The sequence below is a fragment of the Plectropomus leopardus genome, chromosome 6 (genome assembly GCF_026936395.1).
Source record: "Plectropomus leopardus strain MGB_pleo_1.0 chromosome 6, ASM2693639v1, whole genome shotgun sequence".
NCBI lineage: Eukaryota > Metazoa > Chordata > Actinopteri > Perciformes > Serranidae > Plectropomus > Plectropomus leopardus.
In genome coordinates this window covers 12209899-12235141 of record NC_142181.1, presented here as the reverse complement: position 1 = coordinate 12235141, position 25243 = coordinate 12209899, and the positions used below count along the sequence as shown (strand labels likewise).

The window sequence follows — 25243 nt, the reverse complement described above, 5'->3', positions numbered from 1 at the left end:
TCATAGAAGGAATTTATCAGATTTTATCATGAAATCAGTGTTTTCATGCGCCATTTACACACAGTTTACAAGAAGTCAGTCATATCCACTTATCAATCTACTTTGTAATTTTCTATTTAGCTTTATTTATTTCTATTTATTTATACTTATTTTATAGATACAGCAACCTCTGCAGGGGCAGTAAACAAATGGTTTTAGGTCAAATTGCCAGCCTAATTTTAAGACTAACATGGATTTTGTCAAAGGTGGAGCTTCATGTGAACATTTAGTACAAGGAACATTGTGTACACTCACGGCTCAGCCCTCGGGATTTTGTACACCAAACCCTTGCAGTAACCAAAAATAGACAGCAGAGAGAACTAGAGACCCGTCATTTGAAGTTTCTGGAAATCTGCGCCCCAGGTGAAGCAATGGGCTTCCTGAAATTATTGAGTACTAAGAGGACTCTGATCTTGTGCTGTATCTCCACTAAGGCCCTGATGCTGCAGTACAGTCTCTGTAATGTTTGACACAGTTTTATTGCCAATAAGTAACTTGTGGGCCTACACTACTGTGTGTTGTACTGTATGTCAATTTTATCTACATTCACTAACATTGTCTCTGTTGGTTTGTTGATAAAGAGAGTAATTGGCCTGCACAGGGACCCATGCCCAAGTTTACTGCAAGTCATTTGATATTATTTGATTCATTGCAAATTTGTTAGTAATTTGAACCACTGAAGGAAAATATGGACTACGGCGGATCCTGCATTATTACTTAATGTAGAGGCCCTGTCTTATAGAAAGGCTCCAAGTTAAAGTCTCCTTTTAAGAGTTTAAAGGGGAACACCACCTAAAATTTAAAAAAAATCCAATATGTTATTTCAATAGCACATTCAATCAATCAAGTTCAATAAATGTTTGTGGACATGAACTGCTCTCCCTCTCTCTCTCCCTCTCAAAGCCAGAAACCACAGAAATAAGTTAAATTTGTTATGTCAGGTAATTGGGTATGAAGTCTGGAGCTTCAGACTCCATACCTTTTAGTACATCCTAAAATTGTCTTTAAGCACTCTAGTTTTGGGATTTGGGAGTAAGTTGTTCAAGTTTACTTATATTTTTTGGACTGTCTCAGTCCATTTGAATAACGAGTGAAATTTGAAAGTAGGTGTTGCCACCATTTATTAATTTGTTCATATCAGTGTTCTCCAGCATTTTGGTTTGAGACCCCTTAAAATGGGGATGCCCAAACTCTTTTGAATGGATGCCAGATGAGATAATGTGAAATATCTGGGGGGCAACTGCTTCTCACATAATATGTGTTATTAAAAAAAGTCACATTCAAATGACGCAAATGCAACAGTTTTATATTTAAGTGATAAAGTATTTAACTTCCCACCGCTCTGCAGCCCATGTGTCAACTTCATGCTTCTTTGCTGTGGCCATGTCTGTTACCTTGCAGGATATACATAATATGGTGTTAAATGACCCTAAGTTTTCTGTTTATGAGTACACATTATGTTTGCCAATGTAGTTCCTACTTGATGCACGTCTACAAACTGTATGATTGTCCTGCCAACCTGAGGTGAATGGGGCGGGAAAGCAAAGTGATCTTGCTTGATGAACCAGGACTGTGTTAATTATATATATTTTGAAAGACAAGCTGAGGGCCGTTTAAAATTGGTCTGAGGGCCACAGTTGACAATTTAGACATGATTGCCTTAAAAGGAAGCAGTGTAAACTTGCAACCTCTCATCACAGTGATTTTCTCCACTCAAACTGTTAAATTTGAATACATTTACTAATACAATTTTTTTACTCAAACAAAAAAACAAACATTAAACTCCAAAAATATGTAGATAAATTAAATTTGTGTATCAAAACAATGACCAATCATTACGTGACACCTCAGATTCATCTTGTGACCTACTGAACTGGTTTGTATTATACTCAAATGGTGCATGTTTGTGAATGCAGATGTTTTTAATCACATTACCACAAACTAACTGACACACAGCAATCCTTGGGAAGGGTTGTTTTCCAGCAACAGCAGCTCTAGTTTTGTCAACAGGCAAATATAGTGAAAGTTGCCATGTTTAGTCTGCTGTGTGCACTGTACGCAGGGATGAGGGGGTACAAACAGAACTCACAGAGGTAGGAAATAGGGGGGTTTGTAGGAGCCCAAGAGCAAATTAGTGCCCTGGGTCCCACAAACAGTTTAATCCTGCTATTTCCTGAGATTATGTATTTGCATGTGTGTGTCTGTGTGCATCTAAAGCTATTGTAAGCAATAGTTAATCATGTAAACATGGCATAAGGGTCGACTTTCATAACCTGTCTGAGGCTCTGTGTGCCATTTTCGGGACATACAGACATCCACGCGCACACACAGATTTACCTACCTCAGTTTTCCTAATACACCACATGAGGTGGCAGACTGAGGTCTCATTGTCCCTGTCATTAACCAACACCTACAACCAGCACCTCTGGCCCCCGCACTTACGTAGTTACCACGACAACAAGAATACTGAGCATTCTTTCTCCGGTTGCCCGGGTGACACTAATTATAGGGTGTGGGAGGGCTCACGGGACGGCAGAATTCCGGAACAACCATAACGACGCAGGAGAGAGGCGTTCAGGGACGCCCAGTGACGAACAAGGGCTTAGTTATACACACACGCCACTCCCCGGAGTGGTTGTGTGTGTGTGTGTGTGTGTTTACAAGCAACTTGCAAAGATTCCCCAGGGACACGTGTGCATGCCTGCCCATGCCATGATAATTACTGCGAGGAGATCACACTCTGAATGTGTGTGCAAGGCATGCGTGTGTGTGTGTGTGTGTGTGTGTGTGTGTACATTTGAATGTTTGCGCGTATGGGCATTTCTTAAGCGTGATTAAATTTGAATGTTTAGGAGCAATCATTCATGTCACTGTAATGGGGCTGTATGTTTTGTGCCTGTTACACACAGAGCGAGATCAAGAAAGTGTTTCACAGTCTCACACACATGCCCCGTGGCACTTTCTCAAAGACACTCACACACAAACCAGGAAGGACACCAGGTCAAAGGCTACAAAGCAGGGCATGAGCAAAGGAAAAAGCTCCAGTAAAGAGCAGGGGGGAGAAGAAAAGAGAGATCTGGATAAAAAAAAGTGAAGGCACAGAAAGCTGCAGAGGAGAGGCTGAGAGGGAATTCATTTTAGCAACACGGTCAGAGGGGTTGAATAATAAAGGAAGGCCAAAGAATAATAAAAAAGGCCAAAGACATTAAAAGAGTATTATACTGGACTGGACTTGACTTTGGAAACACATTTAAATGTGTTAGTCCAACTGAAATTTTACTAAACTGAATGTCTTGAAGTCAGACTACCTAAATAATTTGGTTCAGAATCAAGCCTCTCTTTCATGCATACGCCTCAACTGGATCTGAACTGGCCTAGGCGTTTTGCACGTGCTCCTAGGGCATAAACAGTGATTGTTTCAGACACTGGGAGAGCGCGTACTGTGGGATAGAATTGGAGCAGACAGAGTGTGTTAAAAATCAATATGAGTTTAAGTGCACACTATGTTTGAATATTTGCTTCTCTTTACCTTACACAAGAGTTGATCAAGGCAGCGGTAGACCGGTAAGTCTGCCATTCGGTTCAACCTTGCATTCACATATAGTGCACATTCTCACCAGCATGTCCCCCATCTTTCACACACACACGCGCACACACACGGACACACGACACACGGACACATGGACACACACACAATATTGTGATGAAGATCATATAATCGATGTCCTTCTGTGACATGACTTGATTGCAAAAAGTGAGCGATGGTGGTGTTGGAAGGGAAACAATCACTCACTGGAGACACACACACCTGGCAAAGTCTCATGCAATAAGTAAACACACACAAGGCCACACACAATCACACACTCAAACACAGGAAGGCCACAAGATGTCAGCTGCAAAGAACAAAAGAAAATGCTACCTTTGCCAGATTAATGGAACATGTTGTTTTTTGTTTGTTGTTTACACAAAGGGGCAACTAGCGAATGATTAATCATGAAGTGATTGAGATTTGTAGGGAAATCTTATTAAAAAATATTATGCAACTAAATTTATCAAATTAATTACAAATGTAAATACATAAATTTCTTTATTTTTTATTTCTTTAAAAAAGAAATCTTTTCAGTTTTTTATGGTTCCCTTTAACCCTACTGACACAAAAAAGAGGAGGATTTTAGTAGCACTGAATGTTAATTGTTTTATATATCAGAACTACCTCTCCGTGCAGATAAGCAGATAAACCATATGTGTGTGTTTTGGCAAACAGAGGAAACGTTGGCAGGATAAAATCATTATCATCCCACCTCTCTGTGCGAACGACGTGCACATGCATTGTCTCGCAGATGGGCTGCAAGAGAGGGACATGGGGAAGTCGAGCTAAAAGCTTTCCATGTGTGCCAGTAAGCGGGGAAATGAGTTCCATGCCACACACACTTTACACATTTCTCCCATCATGCCAATTCATCCCAAATGTAGAGGGAGAGGAAGAGAGGGAGGGAGGAATGGAAAGACCTTGCATGGAGTGAATGATGTCAATAACACACAATGCCTGAGGGGTGAGTGTTGGGTAATTGTTGTGTGTGCATGTGTGCGTGTGTGTGTGTGTGTCAGGGGGTTGCTTGCCTTACAGTTTCTTTTGTGTTTGCCTGCCTTTTGTTTGTGTCCACGGGTGGCAAGGGACATGCTGTCATGCTCCTTCAGCCCTGCCCATGTGACAGGCTATGTGTGTGTCTGTGTGTGTGTATCTGTGTCTGTGTACTTGCATGTGTGTATACTATGTGCGTGTGTGGGTGTTTGTCTGTGAAATCCTGTGCGTGCCAGTGAGACTGCGTGAGTCGGGTTGTGAGAAAACAAGCGCATGTCTGTCGGAGAGTGCATGTCCTGGGAGTTAACTGCTGTATGAGCAGGACCCTGAACTTGTGTCTTGTGTATAAAGTGTGTGTTTATGTGTATATATGTATGTGTGTGTGTTTGACTAAACTGCATTTAGTCTGTTTGCTATCTGTGAACTATACGATTCTGAACTTAAAAGTTTTGCATTCCAAATAGCAAAAATGACATGACCCTTTAAAAAAAAGAACAAAAAAAAAAACTGTTGATAAGTTGTCACAGAATACGAATATACGAATAACTCAATTTCGACAAATGTGTCAGATCAAACCTTGTAATTCTAAGGTGATGTATTCATTTCTAAGAGAACAATAGAAGTGCTCTTAAAGTAATACAATTAATATTAGAATACTATCAAATTGTTATTAAAATAAGGTTTCAAAACCACATTAAAATCTACAAACTCTCCTTTCTCTCCGTTGCTTTATTGGCCTTATGCCTGACTTCACTCACTGTGCTGCTGGCTTTCAGTCTGAGAAGGTTCCCCTCTCGTTTTTTTTCTACACCACTATTCCACGACTCAGACCTCCTCCTCCCTGCTCTTCCTCCATCTGCACCTCGGCTGCTGTCTTTGTCTGTACAGGCAGGGGAGGGTTGCAGTGTTTCCCCGACTCCAGACCTTTGAGTCCGCCCACTCCAACAAAGTGACTGAGGATGGAAACAGAGTGTAACAAGTTGACAGTTCTGTGTAGTATCGGAAAATCGCAGTGTGTTTGGAGAGGTCCTGTATGTATGATTTAGGGGGATTTAGTGGCATCTAATGGTGAGGATTACAGATTGCAACCAGCTGAAACTTCTCTCCCATAAATTTCCTTCAGTGTTCAGGAGGCTTTTACCAGAGTGTAGGTCCAAAAAAAACAGAACCGGTGCTTAAAAACTGGTAAAAACACTGATTAGCCCTTTCAAACCTTGAGCAACATCACGTTTCTAGAGGAAGAAGAAAAGGCAAAGGTTAAACTATACTTGTAATTATGATGATTAAGTATTTAATAATAATAAAATGATAATAATAATAGAATAATAGAATAACAATAATAATAGGCTGTTAATTTTTGGGTTGTTTCTTCTTTCCTTGCTCAATGCCTTGAGCATTGGATTCAATCACACATCAGCTCTTGTTGAAAGAAATCAAGCCAATATGCACAGGTTTCAAAGAATTAAAGCAGTTTCACATTACAAATCAGTGTTTCTCCAACCCTGTTCAGCTTGTCTGAGATGGGCCTCTAATTATCTGCAGATCACTTCCTCTCCAAGACAAACGGACCTGGTGATGTAAACCAGTAAAAACACTGAATTAAGCAGTTTGACATTTAAAAATGTGTGTTTTGACAGCACCGCTGAGGGGCTACTAACTACTGTAGCTGACGTGAAAACATAAGTGTCCCTATGTAGAGGCAGTGTGTGGTTTATCCAGGCTGCTGTAGAAACATGGCGGTTCAACACTGCGGTCTCCATGGACGAGCACCAGCTCCCTATGTAGATAAAAAGGACTCTTTCGAAAGTAACGAAAAATAGGAGATTCATATTTTCCCTTGATTATACACTAAAGAATATATAAATACAGTATTATATTACATTATCCTCCTAAATGGTACACACTGGACCTTTACAGAACAGGTAAGAGGTACCTGAGGTACTTTACTGTGGAGATGGGAATGCTTGTTCCCTGGGGATGTTTGTTTCTCCATGGAGTTTGGAGGACACCCGGAGGAGCCCTGATAGGACGCAAGGGATCGTGGTCCACGGAGCTCTTCTTGAGCTTGAGACAGAGCAGCAGTCAGCTCCTCCCTCTCCTCACATTCTCTTCTTACCGTCTCCTGCAGTAACACAACCTACGGTGGGTTGAAATAGAGGGAGCAGAACGGGAAATTATATTTCAGCAAGTCATTGTCATTGGTATTGAATCTTTCTAGAAACAATATTCCCTTTCCTTCAAGCCAAAAAAAGACAAATTAATCTATAATGAAATAATTCAAAATATTGGGAAATAGTAGTTGCTTTCTTTCTAAGCATGAGATGGAGTGAAATATCACAAAGCCATATCTGTAAGTTGAGCAAGGCACTGGAGTCAGACCATGTTCATTTCAATGTAACTTCAAGACCGAAAACTAGCCTGGCTCTCTCCAAAATTCAAAAAGACATCTATAAACAATTAAAAAAAAACAAAACAAAAACAAAACAAATAAAAATTATTTATTTCAAAAGTTGTATCTAGTTTATCTGGTGCATTAATTGAAATGTGAAAACTACTATTTCTGTCAATATACAAGGTGAGTGATTTAACATGGATATTATTTGAAGAGAGAGCCACAATGTAGATGCAGAAGATAACAGTGGTCATTCTGAGCAGCTCCCCGACACTGAGAAACTGACAAAATCAAAGACACTCGGTCAACAAGACCCACAAAGGCAAGCCACCCTAACACAGTCACGGCAGTCCAGTATTAATAGCACGTACACCACAGCAACCCTGCCAAAGCAAAAAATACATGGGTATAATATTCGCCAAAGGGTTTACAACACAAGAGATTGCACACAGAAATACAGACACAGCAAGCTCCGGACTTATACAGAGATGCATTAAAATAAAAATATATACAGTATGAGTGCATTTCTTTCCAGAATCCCAAACCAAAATCACTCAAAAAATCACAGGTGCTCCAAGGTTAACGAGATACTTGAAAGCGTTTACTTATTCAAGTCTGCTGAGACATAGAGCCTCTCCCACTAAATTCAATCTGATTCAATCACACTGCAGCTCTTGTTGTGTGACAGCCGGACGGAAAAAAAAGAAAGCTGCTCACTTTAGGTCCAGAGCCAAAGTTTTTTTTTTTTTTTAAAGCTGCTCTTTCAGGGCCCCTCATAGCTTTCTCATCACTTTACATGCATTTCCTACCAATATGGCGCATGGCCATAAACACTGCTCACTGGCTCATTTAATTACAAACACGTGCCATTTGAATGGTTTACGTCATTTTGACCATCTGCTGTTTGATAACAGACGTGTTGTTTGCATCCCAAAATGGTCTGGAGACAAACTTAAATACTGGAATTTAACAGATACTTAATGAAAGATTCAGGCAGATTCCTGGTGGCAGTCTGCATGGACTTCCAATGTAATTTACACATGCAAATCATCAGTCATTAGCTCTCACACATGGCACATATATTTTTAAACGGGCCCAGTGTTCTTGTGTTTTCTACGAGAACATGTTTAAATACTTCAATGCTGCACTCTCTGTCTGAGAAGGCTCTGGTCTGCTCTGATTGGTCAGCGTTTCCTGGTCATCGCAGCCAGATAATGACTGTAACAGAGTATAGTGGCACTTTCCACCTTGTAAAATTACCAGTAAAAGCTTCTAAATCAAAACCTTTTTGTTCCAGCAGGAATCTGATCAGTAATTGGAAGTAAATCAATACCATCTGTGACCAAGATTACATATTTCCCTGACCTTAGTATGTAGCTGCATGTAGCAGTGTAGGCTTCGTGATGTAAACACTTGGAGGTGACATTTGCTTGTCTGGAAAGTTAGAAAACAGTCGGAACCTGCAGTTTTTGCTTACAGGATTTACTTTTACATAAATTTACTGAATTATTAGAAACGTTGGCCATTTTTAGTCTGAACATCCAATACTGTAACATCATATGGAAGACAGAAAATAAGGAAAACCGTCCTCTTTGAAACAATAAAACAGACAACACTTGCAATATCTTGAAAGTTTGCAAACATTAGCTACCATAAGCTACTGCTCATAACAGGCCCTGTTTGGCTGTAACAACAAAACCTCTAAGTGAATTCAATTGATCTACAGTGCATTTTATTACTAACCAATTTAACTTATCATGAGTCAGTTGAAGAATCCAAGGCACAGTATTTAAAAGAAATGTTGAAAAAAATCTAACCAATGTGAAGAAACAATACTAAGCTTCTGATCAAATACATCTGTAAGCTAACATAAATATGTTCCCCTTGGTCTAAATTGTCAGAACTTTGTCAAACGTCACACAACCCCCCTTGATTTATTCAACCTAAATTGCTAGATGAATAAATGAATCTAAAATACCTTAGAATGTGGTGTTTTTAGACTCGGCCGATTATTGGACATGACCATTGCTGAGCTTTTAAAATTTTAGCCAGCATACACCAGTCCATCAGTTTCAACAATAATTTGGTCTGATATGCAACACTGTGTGAACAGCTCCCTGTTGCCGTCATGCAGAATGATTATAGGTTAAAGGATGATCCAAAACATATGTTGCCTTAACAGGCATCCTGTGTGTTTCTTAGGGTAAAATACAGTATGTATCTCTTTACTGCCAGGTATGCATGTGTTGTGTACACTGTATTTTTCATGTTTGCCTATCTGCAAACGCATTTAGATCCACTGAGGGGTTCTCTGTGCATGTCTAAGTCTGGTCCTGACTGTTTGGTGAGGGAATTCCCCAGTGGTGAAAGACATTTATTAAATGTGTGCATACTCAAATTTTGGATATGGTTTTCTTTTAATGTGTTTGTAATTGTCAACATGTGTGTATGTGTTAATGGGTGCCTCTATGCCCATATATCCATGTTCTATGTGCAACGTGTGACGCCTTATGCCATTGTATGCAATTATTGTGAGATTGGGTGTGACAGTTTGCACACATGTGTTTGGCCACTTCCTTTCTGTGTGTGTATGCGAGACTTGGAGTGTGAGGCTCCTTCCTGCCTGTTTATATGGAGGCATGTGATAGGTCCTGCATATGTATGTGTGTGGGTGTGTGTGTGTGTGCGTGCGTGCGATGTCTTGCATGCCAGTCTAGCTGTAGAGAGACAGCCATCATTAGGGGCTCCTAGTGAGAGCAGGATTATAGGGCTATTAGATGGAAGTCACACGCAGACCCACAGAGCCCTGCTTTTAATCTAACACTGTAAACCACATTCCAGTGGCAACACACACAGACAGACAGACAGACACACACACACACACACACACACACACACACACACACACACACACACATCCTTGTACTTCTTTGTAACTTGTGTCTTTCATATATGTAATGCATTCCCTAGCCCCTTACCCAAACCTTAACCATCCAAACTAAATGCCTAACACCAACCTAACTTCAATTGCAACCTTAACCTTAAAACCAAGTTTTAACCCTCAAACAGTCCTTTGAAGAAGTGAGGGCCAGTCAAAATGTCCTCACTTTCCAAAAATGTCCTCACTTTGCTTCAAAATACTACTTTTTTTGGTCCTCATTATGTAGCATGTACAAGAACACGCACGCATACACAAACTTTATATACACATTAAAAAAAACAGTCAAAGACACATGCAGAAACATTTAGCTGTGACTTTGCGTGTGTTGTGTGAGGAGTGGGAGGTTAAAGGTCAGGTGTCTTTTCTCCCAGACACAGTGACCTTTGCACCAGGTAAACAAGATGATGGGGTTGGGGGGAGACAGGGATGTCTCGCCTTTAAGCCAGCAGTGGAGACAATAACAGTGCCAGATCGATTTTTGTATATAGGGAACAGGCAGCAGGATGGGACCACGAATGGGACAGGTGTGATGTCTTTGATGTCTTCAAAATGACACATTTAATGAAAGTCAGGGTTCCCACACAATGTCAGAAATATAAAATCTTTGCTATGACTTCATAAGGATGCAAAAAAAAAAATAAAAATTAAACCCTGTTCAAATAAATCCAACAATAATTTATTTTTTCACAGTTTCTTGGTCTGATAAATTGTGACATTCTGGCAATTTTTAAAGGAAAAATGCCTTTCAAACATTAAAAAAAAAAAAGAAAAAAAATGCCCACATTTTTAAATTTTCTATAAAAATTGCCAAAAATCTACAAAAAGAAAAAAATGCCTTCCTGGATTAAGCAAAAATAATTACATTCCTCCAAGAAAGTAGACAGCTAGACTTAACCCAGTTGATTTTTATGACAATGATGATTTTTGTCTCTTACTTACATACTTACTAGCTGCAGACATCAATTTATTTATTTTATTTTTTTTCATTTCAATATGTCGCTTCTCCTGATTATTAAACTCAGTTTAAATCTTGTTTAAATAAGCAAACTTGATTTTACTAAACTGAGGTTAATTTTTGATGGTAAAAAAAGAGATTTGCTTTATTTTAAATTTTGGACTTACTCATTTTACTAAACTCTGATCAGAACTAATCTTTCTTTCATTTCCTTAGAAGAGCTGTTTATATATAAGTACAGAGCAGGTCCTCTCTCACGGAGTCACCATGTTGTTTCTATAGTAGCCCAGTAAGACAAACCAAACACTGGCACTAAACAGGGCCATTCAAGTTTTTGTGTCATCCACTGTAGTCCTAAAACACACTTTCCACATGGGAGACATGTAAGTTTTGCAACCTCACCTCTAGATGCCCCTAAATCCTCAAAACTACCTTTAAAGGGACTGATCTTGAAAACTGACTGGGTGAAAGGTGATATACTCCAACACTTAATGATGAAAATGCCTCGACACTGCAACAGTATCTTGGCAACGGAGCAAAATCACAAGGTCACGATCAAAACCTGATTATATCGGACAAACACACACACACACACACACACACACGCACATACAAACATCCAAGGATCAATATAACTTTTCTAAAGAACAGGATGATAGAAGCCTGGGTTTAAATTAGATAAGAACTGAGAGAGATCATTAGAGCCAGAACTGAAGGACAGTTTTAAAATGCCACTAAGAAAGAAAGAAAGGAAGGAAGGAAGAAAAGGAAGAAAGAAAAATCAAAGGTCATCTAAAGGGATTATACTGATTGATCTGCTGTAAAACTACAGACACAGCACAGTAAAAAAAAAATGGCCCCTTTAAATTAGATGCGAAAGAACAGAAAGAAAAGGGTGGCGGGGGGAAGGAGCTGCTGTGCTGAAGGTCCATGAATGACATAAAAGAGCATGTCAGCTGTGAAATTGGCATCAGGACACCTTGAACTGGCTGAACCTATCTGGACAGGCACTGTGAGAGGGAGGCAGTTAAAGAGAAAGTCGGTGACCAAAAAGAGGGCTAGTGGACGGCTGTTGGACTGCAGCTGGAAAAAGCTGCGCTTGATGAGAGAGAGAGGAGAGGGAGAAGGACAGGAGGTGATGAGAAGATGATAAGAGGCACAGACTTGACTTAGGGATTTTTCTAAACTTGGTATGGATGCCCATCTCCGCTTTGATTGATGAGTTTCCTTTAATATTGATTGACTTGAAGCTGAATCATCCTCTAGCTTTACAAACTATTTTCCCTTACAGAATTGAAACATTCTCTCATTATGAAAGCAAAAGAAGGAGACAAAAAAATAAAGAGCACAGTCCAATAGAAACAAGAATTAAAGTTGAGCTAGACAGCAATAAGTGTCTGTTTTTGTGGGATTGTGTGTGTTAGTGGTCAGATGTGTCGTGACTGCTCCCCTGTGCCTGTGTTACCACAACATACATACTGAGATATACGCATGCACAGAAAATGTCAAGCAAAGTGACTCTTGTTTTATCACTTTAGGATGCTCTCTTTTCCTGTCCTGTCTTTGTGCTTGTTCATAAGTTGCTCCCTCGCCCTCTTCCATTCACTCCTTCACATGCACACACTCACACTTCCTTCATTGCTTCCTTCCTTCAGGCTCTTCATATGTACGCCTCATCCTGCTTCCCCCTACGTGCAGCCTCCCTCTTTTCACTTTTTGTTTCACAATTTATTTCAGCTCCATTTAGATGGTGCTGGCACAGAAATCCATCACTGCACACTCTGCTGCCAAAGCAAACATTAACTCTGTCTCTATCTGTCTCTCTCTCCATTTCAACTCTCGCGCTCACTTCCTTTTGCGGTGGCCACACTCACACAAACACACACTTACTAAATTTAATTCAGCTCTGTTTGTCTGAATAGCGTTAGCACAGAAACACACCAGTGGAATATTATAAATCAAATCTCTCTTTGTTTTCACATGCACAGTGACAACTCTTTCTTTCTTATTCTTGCAACACATATGCACAGACAATGACAAACCTCTTCTTCAAGTTCAGCGTTCCTCTCAGTCACCAGCTGAAGCTCAGCGTTAGCCTGGCTCAGCTGTAGCGCCTCCTGCTGTCGGGAGCTCTGCAGCTCCTGCTGCACCTCCTCTCTCCCCTTCCTCTCCTCCTGCAGTTCGTCCTGCAGTCCTCGCAGGACCTGCTCTCTCTCCTCCAGCTGGAGGAGGATGAAACAATAGATTACAATTTGTGAGATAACATTTTTATTAAATAATAATAATAATAATTATAGGCACTTTTCGAAGACTATTTAAAGGAATGTCTATGATGTAGAGGGATTAAGTGGCATCTAGTGGTGAGGACTACAGATTCTGACCAACTGAAACATCTCTCAGTTGCTAACTATGGAGTCTAACGCAAAAATGGAAATGAGCCTATCCAGATTTCAATTTGTCTGTTCTGAGCTATTGTAGAAACATGGCGGCACAACACAGCAATCTCCATAGACAAGGACACACTCTGTACATACCTATAAACGTCTCATTCAGAGGTGACAAAAACACAATGCTTGTTATTTTCGGGTGATTATAAACACTAAAAAAAACATACTAGTTATATTAAAGAGTTTTGTCAAAAAACTGGTAAATGGATGGAAACACCAAAGACACTAGAGGATGGCTTTGGATTTGATCTTTGCTCATTCATCCATCACATTGTCACATGTGATATCTCAAGAAATTATGCTTTTCAGCATTCATTTTTTTTACACAAGCTCAGCCAAATCTGCTGCAAAGATTACAGGGAAATCAAGATGGCATAAATGTTACGGGACTTCAGGCGTTTCTGTGTCATAAGCTTGGGGCAACATGATCTCATTTAGATTATGCACAGGATGTAAGTAGGAGGGGAACACGCAGAGCCAGTGGGAGCTGAAGGGGTTGAGCTGGAATTCTCAGTTTTGCTCCTAAACTCATAAACTGTCACTTCACGTCATATTAGTGGTTTTAAGAGTATTGAAACTTCCTTGTATTTTGGTTATTACTCATTCTGCAAGTAACAGCTGTGGGAGGATATATATTTCAGTTTGTGTAACAGTGGGAAACAAGTTCACCTAATGTGTCATTGTTTTCTGCTGTCTCACCCCTACTGTCTGGCTTTGCTGTCTCCATCTCTGTCTGTCTTCCTTCTTTATCCCCTCAGTAACCACAGTGACATGCACACTGTCTGCATGCATGTGTGCATCCGTAGTAGAGTGTGTGCTCATAATGGTGTTTTCCAATGTTGCGGAAGGCATGTAAGGGAATTAATGACACATATATGCAACACAAACAGAAATACAGACAGTAACATAAGCTGATCAGACAAGCATCACATGCAGAAACAAAGGCGAAACTCCCGGTCTTAAATTCCTAGAAGGAAGAAAGTCACAGAGAGGAAACAGACAGGCAGACAGTGGATGTAGAGGGAAGTGAAAGGAGAAGAATGAAGGAGAAGGCAAAAAAAAATCAGTTGAAAAAGAGAGCACGAGAATAATTAATACGCTGAGTGACACACATGGTCTGCCAAATTCTCTGCAAGTACAGAATGATCTGTCGTCAAGTCATCTAATCTGATTTCTTCTCAAAACATGATGACAAGAGATGTGAAAAGAGAACTGGAAACATGTCAGGACTGCTGGAGAGGTGATGGGAAGGACTATTGAAGAAGTCTTGTATTGTAAATATAACTATTATTAGCTCCTTATTATAATTGAATTTCAACATATTTCTGCAATGTACAATTTAATTTTCAATTATCAGATATGCACCTTTTGCTGAAGCTGTTTGCTTTCTTGCTGGTACTGTACAAGCAGCAGTTGGTTCTTCTCTGTGTGTAATGTCAGCTCTAACTCCAACTCTCTGCGAAGCTCCTCCATCTGCTTCCTCAGGTGCAATGCATTCTGGGCTCTCTGCTCTTCAAGGGTGGCAGCCAGCTGCAAAATCAAAGACAAATTTAGAAACCCATTTAACAGTGTTAAATAGCAATAATAATGCCATTGCCAGGGTTTCATGACATGAAAAAAAAATCATAATGGGATTATTTTGGCAGATACTGAGATTGCAATATAAGTCACAATTTTAGTGAGAATGGAAATTTTTGCATTTGATTTTTACTGAAAAGATCTAATGATAGATGGTTAGATAGATAGAAGTAGGTTTAGTCTAGCCCACATGCTAAGGCTGTCTCTAATTCAGTGTCCTGGAAGACTCTGTGAAGTGTTGATTTCTTCATGATGTAAACAGGAAGATGGAGGGTCACACACAAAGCTTTGTTGCAGATTTTAGCAAAAAGTGCAGAGATAGGCATAAGTAGAAAGGAGTGGTATATCAAAATGCTGGGTATTAACACTCATACAACCACAAAACGTTGCTGTAGCTGCCAAAAAAGGTTTATGAGAAGATTTGGCATTGTTCTCTAACTCTAAAACACATCAGTGCTTCTGTAAATATATTTAATCTCAAAGAAATGCTGCTAGCCGCAGTCTCTAACCTCTAAACAATATTGTTATTGTTCCACACTGCAAGCTTTAAATAGAAACAATGTCTTTACCCTTTTCATAATATATGAGGGGGACTGTGGTTATGAAAAGCTTTGTCACAGAGTGGGACAATGACAGCCGTGTGACTGGCCTTGTCATCAAACTTTGGCAGTCAAAAATTGAATTGTTGGACACATAAAACACCAGATTTGGCTCTTGAATGAGTGGGGCCGATGTTGCGTGTGACATATTTTTAGTCAGGCTTGGCCAAGGCTACCTTGTTTTCCAGAAGATCAGACAAACTGAGCGCCAGGGCCACGGGCTGGGATCATTGTGGGCGTGTGTTTATTTGTGTGTATGTGTGTGTGCGTTTATGCGTGTGAGTGTGATAAAAGCGAAATAGTGGTTGTGGGTGTCAGAGAAAAAAAACGGAAAGATTGGCGTGTGAAAATGTGTATATTTGAGCCTGTGTGTGCGTGTGTGTTATGCTTGTGGTTTGAGAGACTCTATGAGAGACTGCGATTGCGTGTGTTGGATCAAATGAGAAAACACCACTTCCTCTTTGTTGGCTGAATGTACGTGTGAGGAGCATGGATGGTTTGTGTGTGTATATCCTTTTGTGTATGTACACAGCTGCTATTTGTATTTAAAAAGTGACCACTTCCTTTCCATGAGTATAAACCAGGAAGCTCATAATGAACAATAACCTGTATGGACACGTGTGTGTGTGTGTGTGTGTGTGTGTGGCATGTACTGCATGCGGCATTTTTAAATCTACAGTATGTTTGTCAGTTTTTGACATCAGAAATAGAACAGAATAGAATAAGCCAAAGACAGTTCTATTATCTGTTATGTTATAATGATGACATAAAAAGGCTTGACTACACGGTGGATTTCCGTGATGCAATTTGTGGAGTTAAATGTGTTTTTGCAGCAGAAGTCAGTCAGTGGTTAAGATAAAGTACATGTGAAGTGAAACACAGTTCTCAAAAAGAACTGTTGAAAGACTTTTAACCTTTAGCTTAAAAGAGTCCTTTAAAAAAGTAAATAAATCATTAATTACTTGTAGCCTGAGCAGTTTTATTTCTTTAATTCAGCAGTAAAGTACACGTAAATAAAATAGAATTACCGTCGCTACTATTGTATACCTCGTGAATCAGTCAAATTGCAGTTAGATAGACACCAAAATTGCTTTTTTGCAATTAGACATTTGTGTGAAATTTTCTTAGAATTACCCCAGGAGTTCTGGAGTTATGGCCTCAAAAATATTTTGTGAGGTCACAGTGACCTTGACCGTTGACCACCAAAATCTACTAAGTTGAATACTACTTGATCTTTACGCCAAATGTGAAGAAACTCCCTCAAGGTGTTTTTGAGATATTGGATTCATGAGAATGCGATGAATGGACTGATGGACTGACAACCCAAAAAATACAGTACCTTTGGCCATGGCCATCACCAGTGTGGAGACATGAAAATAAACACTGGTGCATTTAAATATATACAGTAATTCAAGACTTCTTTTCTCTCTGGCTGAGGGTATGCACATTTTTTTCCTATATGTTACTACTTCTTATGCAAAAAGTGTCATGACTGGACAGACTTGCAAAGATGGCAATTACAACTACAAGACAACTGGGTGAATATACCTTGTGATTACAAAAGATCAAATATTTTACTCTATTCACAGATATGCATTTAGTTTAGTCTGATTCTTTTACTTATAACCTGAAAGCTGGATCATGCATCTTCACCCTTAAAATTTGTACCACTGTATAATTTTTTAAATCATTTTAAAACCAGTAATAACCTGATCCGCCTTAAAGGCACAGAACTGTTTACTCTACAGCAACAATATCTTTGTTGAAATGCAATAGGTATATTTTTATTTTTTCTAGAGAAACTTCTTCAGTGTTTTGACTTTCAACTAAACCTCAGTCACTCTTGCAGCCAGACAGGCAGATAGTCAGACAATGCAATAGACACTACTACACTGTTTGCCTTATAGAAGACAGATTGGTTTTGTGTGTGTGTGTTTGTGTGTGTATTCAGTTTATCTGGTGTCAAACAGACTGGTGGTCTTGGAGTCTCATAATCTTATCCACATTGTGTGTGTCAGGATCCTCCCTGTTAAACTCCTCTGAACTGTGACAATGGCTTGGATGCCGTCCTATAGCGTCTATTTACTTCAACAGACTGGAACTAAATGTCTGCCAGCCATAAAGTGATACACCCACGATCACTGAACCAATGAGCTATGTTTTGATTTGTTTGAGTTCATCATACATAATTAAAACATTACATTAAACATATAGACCGTAAAACCAGTATCCAGCTACAGCAGGCAATTTGATTACACTGGTAAAACCTTAAGTCAATTATAAAAATGTCTGGGTCATGTTTAATTTTTTTTATTTTTTTCCAAGAGAGTTCAACTGCACAATGTACCGTTCCTGTTATGTTGGACTCAACAATTGAAATGTGTTGAACAGCTGCTAACTTGCACACAATGCTGTGTGTTTCCAGTGTTTTAAAGGAGCACAGAGGATCGAGCTTTAAACAGCCGATAGCATTCAACAGATAAAATGCCTCAAGCAGCACAGTTCATAATTGTACAAACTGGCTTAAAGGAATACTTCACCTCCCAAATGACTACTTAACAAATTTCTCACCCCTTGTTGCATTAGATCTGTGAAGAAAATTTTGTTTTTCTCACATTCCCCCACAGTGAACAGAGAATCCAAAAAAGGGAGAAAATTCTTGATGAACTGAAGTTATAGGGCTCCACATGTAAAAAATAGTGAAACTATATCAAACAATTGTTTACAAATTCTCACATAACTCATGCAATATAAACCAAGTCTCATTTATCCAGTCTTATGCTCAGTTCTTCCCAAACACATGCATTTTAACTAAAGCCTTAGTGTTTAAAAGTGAACTAAAAGTTAAACTTTTCTATGTTCTCTTCAGATACAGACTCAACTGGCTGAAAACAGTAATTTAACTCACTAAATATGGGAGCTGCCATTCCACCACAGTCTTAATCAGTTGGTTAGTTTGCGTTAGTGTGTGACTATAGTTTTTTTTTAACAGTTAGTGCAGATTCACCAAAGTCCCATAATAACACAAACAAACCAAACGATGGAGGAAATGGTAGACCAGAAGCTCCCATATTTAATGACGTAAAATTACAGTTTTTGTCAATAGAGTCCTGCATGTCTTCTGGAAGTACTGAGCATAGGACTATAAAGATGAGACTTGGTTTACACTGCACGAGTTGTGTGAGAGTTAGTAAACAGATCTTTTGATATAGTTAAGCTATTGTTAAACGTGAACCCCTTTAACTTTAATACATGAAGAATTTTCTCCGCTTTTGGATTCTTCATTCACAGAAAGGCATGTTAGATAAACAAAGTTTTGTTCATTAATTCAGCGTAACATGGTGTGAGTAACTGATATACAAATAATAATTTGGGGAGGGGGGTTCCTTTTAGGAAAACCTTCTGAATTTATTCGTTGTTGTTATGTGTTGTTGTTACGTTATGGGGTTATTGAAAGTGTTGTTAAATAATTACCTTCAAGGTCATCTGCTGTCTCCAGTTATCCTCCATCTTGGTAACAGCTGTGCCATGAGACTCGATCAATATCTCCCTGGAAACACACACATGGAAATGATATGAATACTCAGTGTTGCAGTATTTGTTTTGTAATGAAAGTAATGTTCTGTACTTATAACGTAAAGTCCCTGAAGAATATTATACCTTTAAAACTAAACTATCTGACAACACAGAGCATCCATTGTAATGAGGAGATAAATGTTGCATCAGGTCAACAGCAACATATGAATCAAACAGTAATTGCCCAAAGACCAAATAACTTATCCCCTTACATGATACAGCAGCTGCCTGCAGTCTTCCATCTGTTTCTAAAACCATTACCACTCTGCTGTAAATGCCCTAAGATTACCATATGAGACCAAATAAAATGTTCACAGTCACTGGCTGCTTTAGCTTCTGGAGTTCCTTCCAGATAGAAGAAATGCAATAGGAATAAAAAAAAACACCACACAGATATTCTGACACTATAAATCAGAGAAACAGACATGCATACATGTTAAAGATAACATGCAATGACACAAACAGACAAGAGATTTTAGCTTCAACAATTCAGTGACTGAAGTAAGTGTAAAATGCCCTCAGACATGCAAGATTGCATTAACCATCTTTACAGTGTGGCACTTTCTGCAGATGAATAAATAAGTAAGTAAGCCGGCATTACATCTATATCAGTCACGATCCAAGAAGCTCTGATAATATTTACACATGCTTCTTTTTTTGATGAACCTCTCAGCATGTCAGGTTGAATAAAGAATATTTAACAAGAACACTCCCAACAGTCTCTGGGGGAATAGAGAGAGGGATGAAGATGGAAAAGAAATATCTGCGAAAGACAGAAAGAAAGCGAGTTAAGATGGCTACAAAGAGTAAATTTTATTGATCTACTCATCTTCTGTCCAACTATGTAATTTCAGCAGCTGGTCCAGCTGATAAGATGCGAAGCAGCAGGAATCATAATCCAGCCAGAAAGAAATTAAGGAACTGTGTTTACTATATTTATACAGTTAGAACCAGCAGAAAAGGATCTTTGCAGAAGCTTTAAAAGAAAGTGTCCCTATGTGACACAGCCATTGCCTCATAGCACTTTAAGTGTGTAAGTGAGCCCTTCCGTATAAGAAGAGTGTGTGAGCTGATGACTGTGTGTGTGTACAAGTGAGCACACTTGACTCTGTGTATATCTGATAGTGGAGAGGATGATCTACAGTATAATAAAGAGCAGCAGCTACATTCCATCTCTTCCTAGTCGGGGTAGACACAATATTATTCACTCCACTGGCTCTGGCTAATCACATCAGCCTACTCACCAAACACACACATACACACGCACACAGACACACACGGACAAGCACAAAAATAGATGCAGACAGCCATGCATGAATGCTTCCCAAGAGTTGCAAGTTTGATGCCAAGATCAGACTCCTGAAGTTCATTTAAATGTGTCCCAGCCTTGTTAAAAGATGGGAATCAGACAGAAGATTTAAGCTAAAAAACATTTTTAAAAAGAAGGCTGTTGCTTTTAAACATGCATGATGAAACTACCCACACGAGTAAAAACATTTTGATAGATATGTTGGGACCAGTTATGTGGCATGCACACCTCTACACAGATTATATTTTTTTAGTCGTCTAATGATCGGCTAAGGATATTTCTACTGCACATGACTGAGTTAATTTTTGTCCATGTTTTGTGTCCAAAGACTCTTCTCTTTTTGTTGCAGTTAAGTCTTAGCTGGTGAAAAAAACCCTGGAAGTGAGGATCTTATGTCTTATGAAGCTGACGCCTTTCATATGTATCAAATTGCTGATGCAAACAGTGTTGTGTATGCTGTATGTGATAGTGTCTCAGTGCTTGCGTGTTTGTATCCCACTGTCAGATTTAATTCCAGCTCCCTGATTATCAAAAAAGTAGACCCCTGAAAAGGTAGAAGTTTTAAAATCAACTTTGAGCCTGTATGTGCGTGTGTGTGTTGGCATGTGTGTCTGTGCGTGTGTGTGACCCCCCGGGGAGCGTGAGCGTGCAAATTCAGCCCTCAGAAGGAGGTCTGGGGGGATTACAGGGAGGAATGATGGGAAAATCTGGGAGCACTCTCTCATTCACTCACACGCCAGGCTGCTTTTAAGGACAGCCGAGTGTGTATATGTGCCGTGTGTGCAGTGTGTGTGTGTGTGTGTGTGTGTGTGTGTAGTGTGAGCGGCTGCAACCTCATCAAAAGGCAAATTCCATTTTTCCACTTTAGGCTGATACAATCTCTGTGTGCACACGCAGACAAAGAAGGCTGCCTCTCCTCCAAATGATATCCGAGTTTTACAGCAAAGTTCAAGGGCAATTTTAAATAGTTTTTATTGTGTATGAATCAACAATGAGGATCAACAGTTAACAGGAATCTCCGCTGACATCATCAACATCATACATCCTCTGCGCTTTTTATTTTTCAGGGACATAACTCTCCACCTGGAAAGATTATTAAGATTTCAAAGTCAAAAACCTTCTCACACTCGCCCATGCTTTCAAAGCAGGAAGCGAGCGCCTTGTAAAAAACTGACATATGAATTTACAGCAAAAAGCAATTCATGACAAGTGAATAAAAAGGACCAAGAGCCATAATAAAAGTAAAGACCCAGACAATGCTATAATACTTTCCACTCTGGGAGAAAAAATGGAAACAATACAGAAAGAGAAGAGAGAAAAAAGAGCTGGTGGAGGGCAGTAAACAGCTAAAGGAAGTATCTTATAGATGTGCTGCTGACATTAATCTTTTAAAGTCTTTTATTAGCCTAATTGTGTAAAGCCTGAGGCATTAAACCACTTCTCTGCATAGCGACAGACACAAGAGAGAGTTTTTGGGATCATAATTTCTGGCACGAAAACATTCCTCCACTGCTTGAAACCACTTGAAACAAGTCCTCTCACATTTAACAGATGGATGAGGAACCGCACAGATACTCCTGACCTCTCTTGACTTTTAAATCTTTTACTTTCTGCCACTTTCTGCCACTTTCGCTCTTTTTCCCCTCTCCCTCCTCTTTTCCTCTCTCACTCTGTCTCTCTGTTTTTAACTTTGTGTCAGTTATGCCAAATCAAGGGCAAGCTGTCATGTTTCATGTGTGTGTGAGGATCGTGTGCGGCCCCTGTGACCCAGGCTGTGTGCATGCGAGAGCCAGACAGTGTGTGAAGTAACCACTGCACCCACAGTCACGGTTTTTCAACCCTCCTCCCTACAACAACCCCTCAGCCCCTGCCTCCCACCCTCTCTCCCAGCCTCCTCTCTTTCTTCCTTCCTTTCATGCTTTTCTCTATCCTCCTCCACATCCATCATTTCTTTCTCTCCCCTTCCTTCATCCTTCTTCACTCATATGTCTTTCCTTCACTTTCTTCCAACCCCACAGTCCCACCCACTGCCCTGGGGAGACCACTGTCTGCTGCTTGCTAAACTTGTCTTTTCACTGTCATTTCACAACTGGTTTTCATCAACAGTCAATCTATAGATAACAGGAATTATCCTCTTTAGTAGTAGTATATTGGCGTATTTTCCCTCATTTAAAAAACATCAGTTATTGAGGACATTTTGCTCATAACTGGCCAATTACAATGCTGAATAAATCATTATGTTAACTCATTTTGTTTATTCTGTTTTAATATTGCTTTGGCTTTTAAAATAATCTAGTGTTAGTCTTATCTTTTAACCCTTTAAAACCTAAGCAAATTGGCTTGATTTCTTTCCAAAACATGGAAAGAAGACATAGAACAACTTAACATTAATGGCCAAAAATTAGCACGGAATTGGTGAAAAGTTTCAAGAAAATAACCTGAAATTAACAAAATCAGACAATAACCTGAAAAAAAGTGCTAAACTAAAAATAAAACAATTAATCTAATATTATGTAATAATAATATGTATTTTTTTTCTGTAAACTAATTTTAAAGACATAATTATAATAATTATATGTTTGTAAATATAGTTTAGATTTTTTACCCTAGTTACCTTATTTTCTCCTTTTACAAATTTGTTGCAATTTGTGGACCAAAGTTGCTGATTGTCTTTATCCCATGTTTAAATTTAAAACACAATCACATTTTAAAGGTATAAATGCTTGAGAAAGGTGTCCAAATACAGCACAAGAAAACTGATGCTGATCCAGATTTCAAAAGGTTAATCAGCTTTATCTACTATGTTGCTTTATAGTTGACAACTGGCTACAGCAAAAGGCATGTCATGGATTAAACTTTATATGTGTGGGAATAACGCTTTAATTTCTCTTTTTCACTGCCTCCTACTGGAGATAAACACTTTTAAAAGCCACATTAACCCTACAACGGGCTTATTACAAAAGTGATTTTATTTTCACTCTACAAACAATTTAGCACAGTCACAATGGTGTTGCATAAAAGGGTCCCAGGGGAGTAAAGATGACGCTTGTTCCTGGTAAGATCATGCAACAGAAGGCTTGGCACAGGGAGATATGCAGTGACAGGGTGGCACACAGGGTGAAATGTGTGTGTGTGTGTGTGTGTGTGTGTGTGTGTGTGTGTGTGTGTGTGTGTGTGTAAACTAGATAACATGAGTTAGAAGGGGACAAAGATGGCATGAGATGAGATTAATATTGAAGGCTTGGTAAGAGGAAGCACAGGAGCGGGGTGTGTAGTTGTGAGTAGTATAAATCTGTGTATGTGACCAGTGCATTAACAAGGGAACAGTGTGTCCTTTCATGGGTCACTGGAGGTCGGTTGAAGTGGTCAAATCTTTTGACTTTATAAGGAGAGCTTTTTTTAAAAAAATAAATAAATAAAAAAAAACCCAAAACATCTCAGACTGTGTGAACACTCGCAGTCAGGATATAAAGTGAGTACAGCTCAGTCAGTGACTCTGGCCTTTTCCTCTCTGAGCTGCTCTGAACATCTGAAGAAAGGACATTTAGACACACACTCACACATACATACACATTGACCATTAGACCTCCAACAACTGAATTCAGTTCAGCTGAGGACGCCGCAGAGAAACAGGCAAGAGTGCCTCTTTGTGTCCCCATGAGCCATTGATATTCATTCAAATAATGAGATCAACTGGAAAAAATTAAGTATTTTAGCCTAGAGGGGCAAGCTTTCACTTTCAAGTTTACAACTGAGTTTTAGCATTCAAATATTTGGGGGTTGTTCTTATGCATTTGCAATTTGTTGGGAATTAATTGGCTCATTAAAATCTTGTTTTTGCACTCTTTGAAAGGACAGTTCAATGAGATCCTTAAAGGACATTTTCACAGATGACTCAAAATAAGTCCTGCAACCCATATAACCACACAAGTTGTTAGTTCCTACCCTTGAATACAACCCTCAGGAGCATTTTCCTAAATAGTACACTCACTGGTGTCATACCTATGTTTCAGATTAGGTTGTATATGACCGATTTTGGTTGCAGTTTTAAACATGTGGCTAACATTGCCAACATAAACTTGTCATTAAGTACAGTTACTATAATAAGGTGACGTATGTCATGTGACATACATCACACATTGACTTTTGGTTTGGTATTGGACACAAAGTGGTCAACTGAGTGAAAGTCCTGTGTTTTTTGATGAGACTCTACGGCCTCTTATTATACGTCCCCCCTGACTTCCTCCGTCATAAGCAGTTCAGACACTAGAAGTTTCCCCCCAACAATGAAGGATCTGTTTGGTAATATTTCAGAGGATGGTTTCTGTAAGCCCTACCCATCACCAAACTTTGATTTCATTACTCACTCCTGTTTCTCCTTGCTAAGAGAATAGAAATGACAATTTGGGAGTTGGGAGTTCGACGCTTGCTCAAGGGCACCTTGGCAGTGCCCAGGAGGAAAACTGGCACCTCTCCAGCTATCCATACTTGGTCCAGACGGGGACTTGAGTTGGCAACCCTACAGTTCCCAAGCCAAGTCGCTATGGACTGAGCTACTGCCGCCCCCATGAGAATGGTGAGTCTGACTGTACAAGGGAACTTTTGATGGAAAAGAAAGGTTAAACTGATGATGAAAACACACACACACACACACACACACAAGGGAGACATCTTCCCAGGATTATGAACTTGTTTGAGATCCTGATAAAAAAAACAAAACCTTTTAACATAAGATGTCTGAGGGAGTATTTCCTATTTGAGCCAACTTCACTATGAGGGTCAAAGGTTGCAGCACTGTCTCATAAACTTATATGACACACTACAT

The 25243-nt window shown here is 39.4% G+C and overlaps 1 protein-coding gene across 2 annotated transcripts in view; it reads right to left on the bottom strand.

Moving 5' to 3' along the window:
- Positions 1-7: 7 nt before the first annotated feature.
- Positions 8-25243, bottom strand: part of lekr1 (Leucine-, glutamate- and lysine-rich protein 1) — a 90649-nt gene continuing 65413 nt past the window's right edge. For both annotated transcript variants that reach the window (XM_088078777.1, XM_088078778.1), the window contains 5 exons: positions 19008-19083; positions 14722-14886; positions 12952-13131; positions 6555-6758; positions 8-5574 (listed from right to left, as the gene is read on the bottom strand). In XM_088078777.1, the coding sequence (XP_087934903.1) occupies positions 5323-5574; positions 6555-6758; positions 12952-13131; positions 14722-14886; positions 19008-19083 (877 nt within the window). In that variant the 3' untranslated portion in view covers positions 8-5322. The remainder of the gene's footprint in view (positions 5575-6554; positions 6759-12951; positions 13132-14721; positions 14887-19007; positions 19084-25243) is intronic.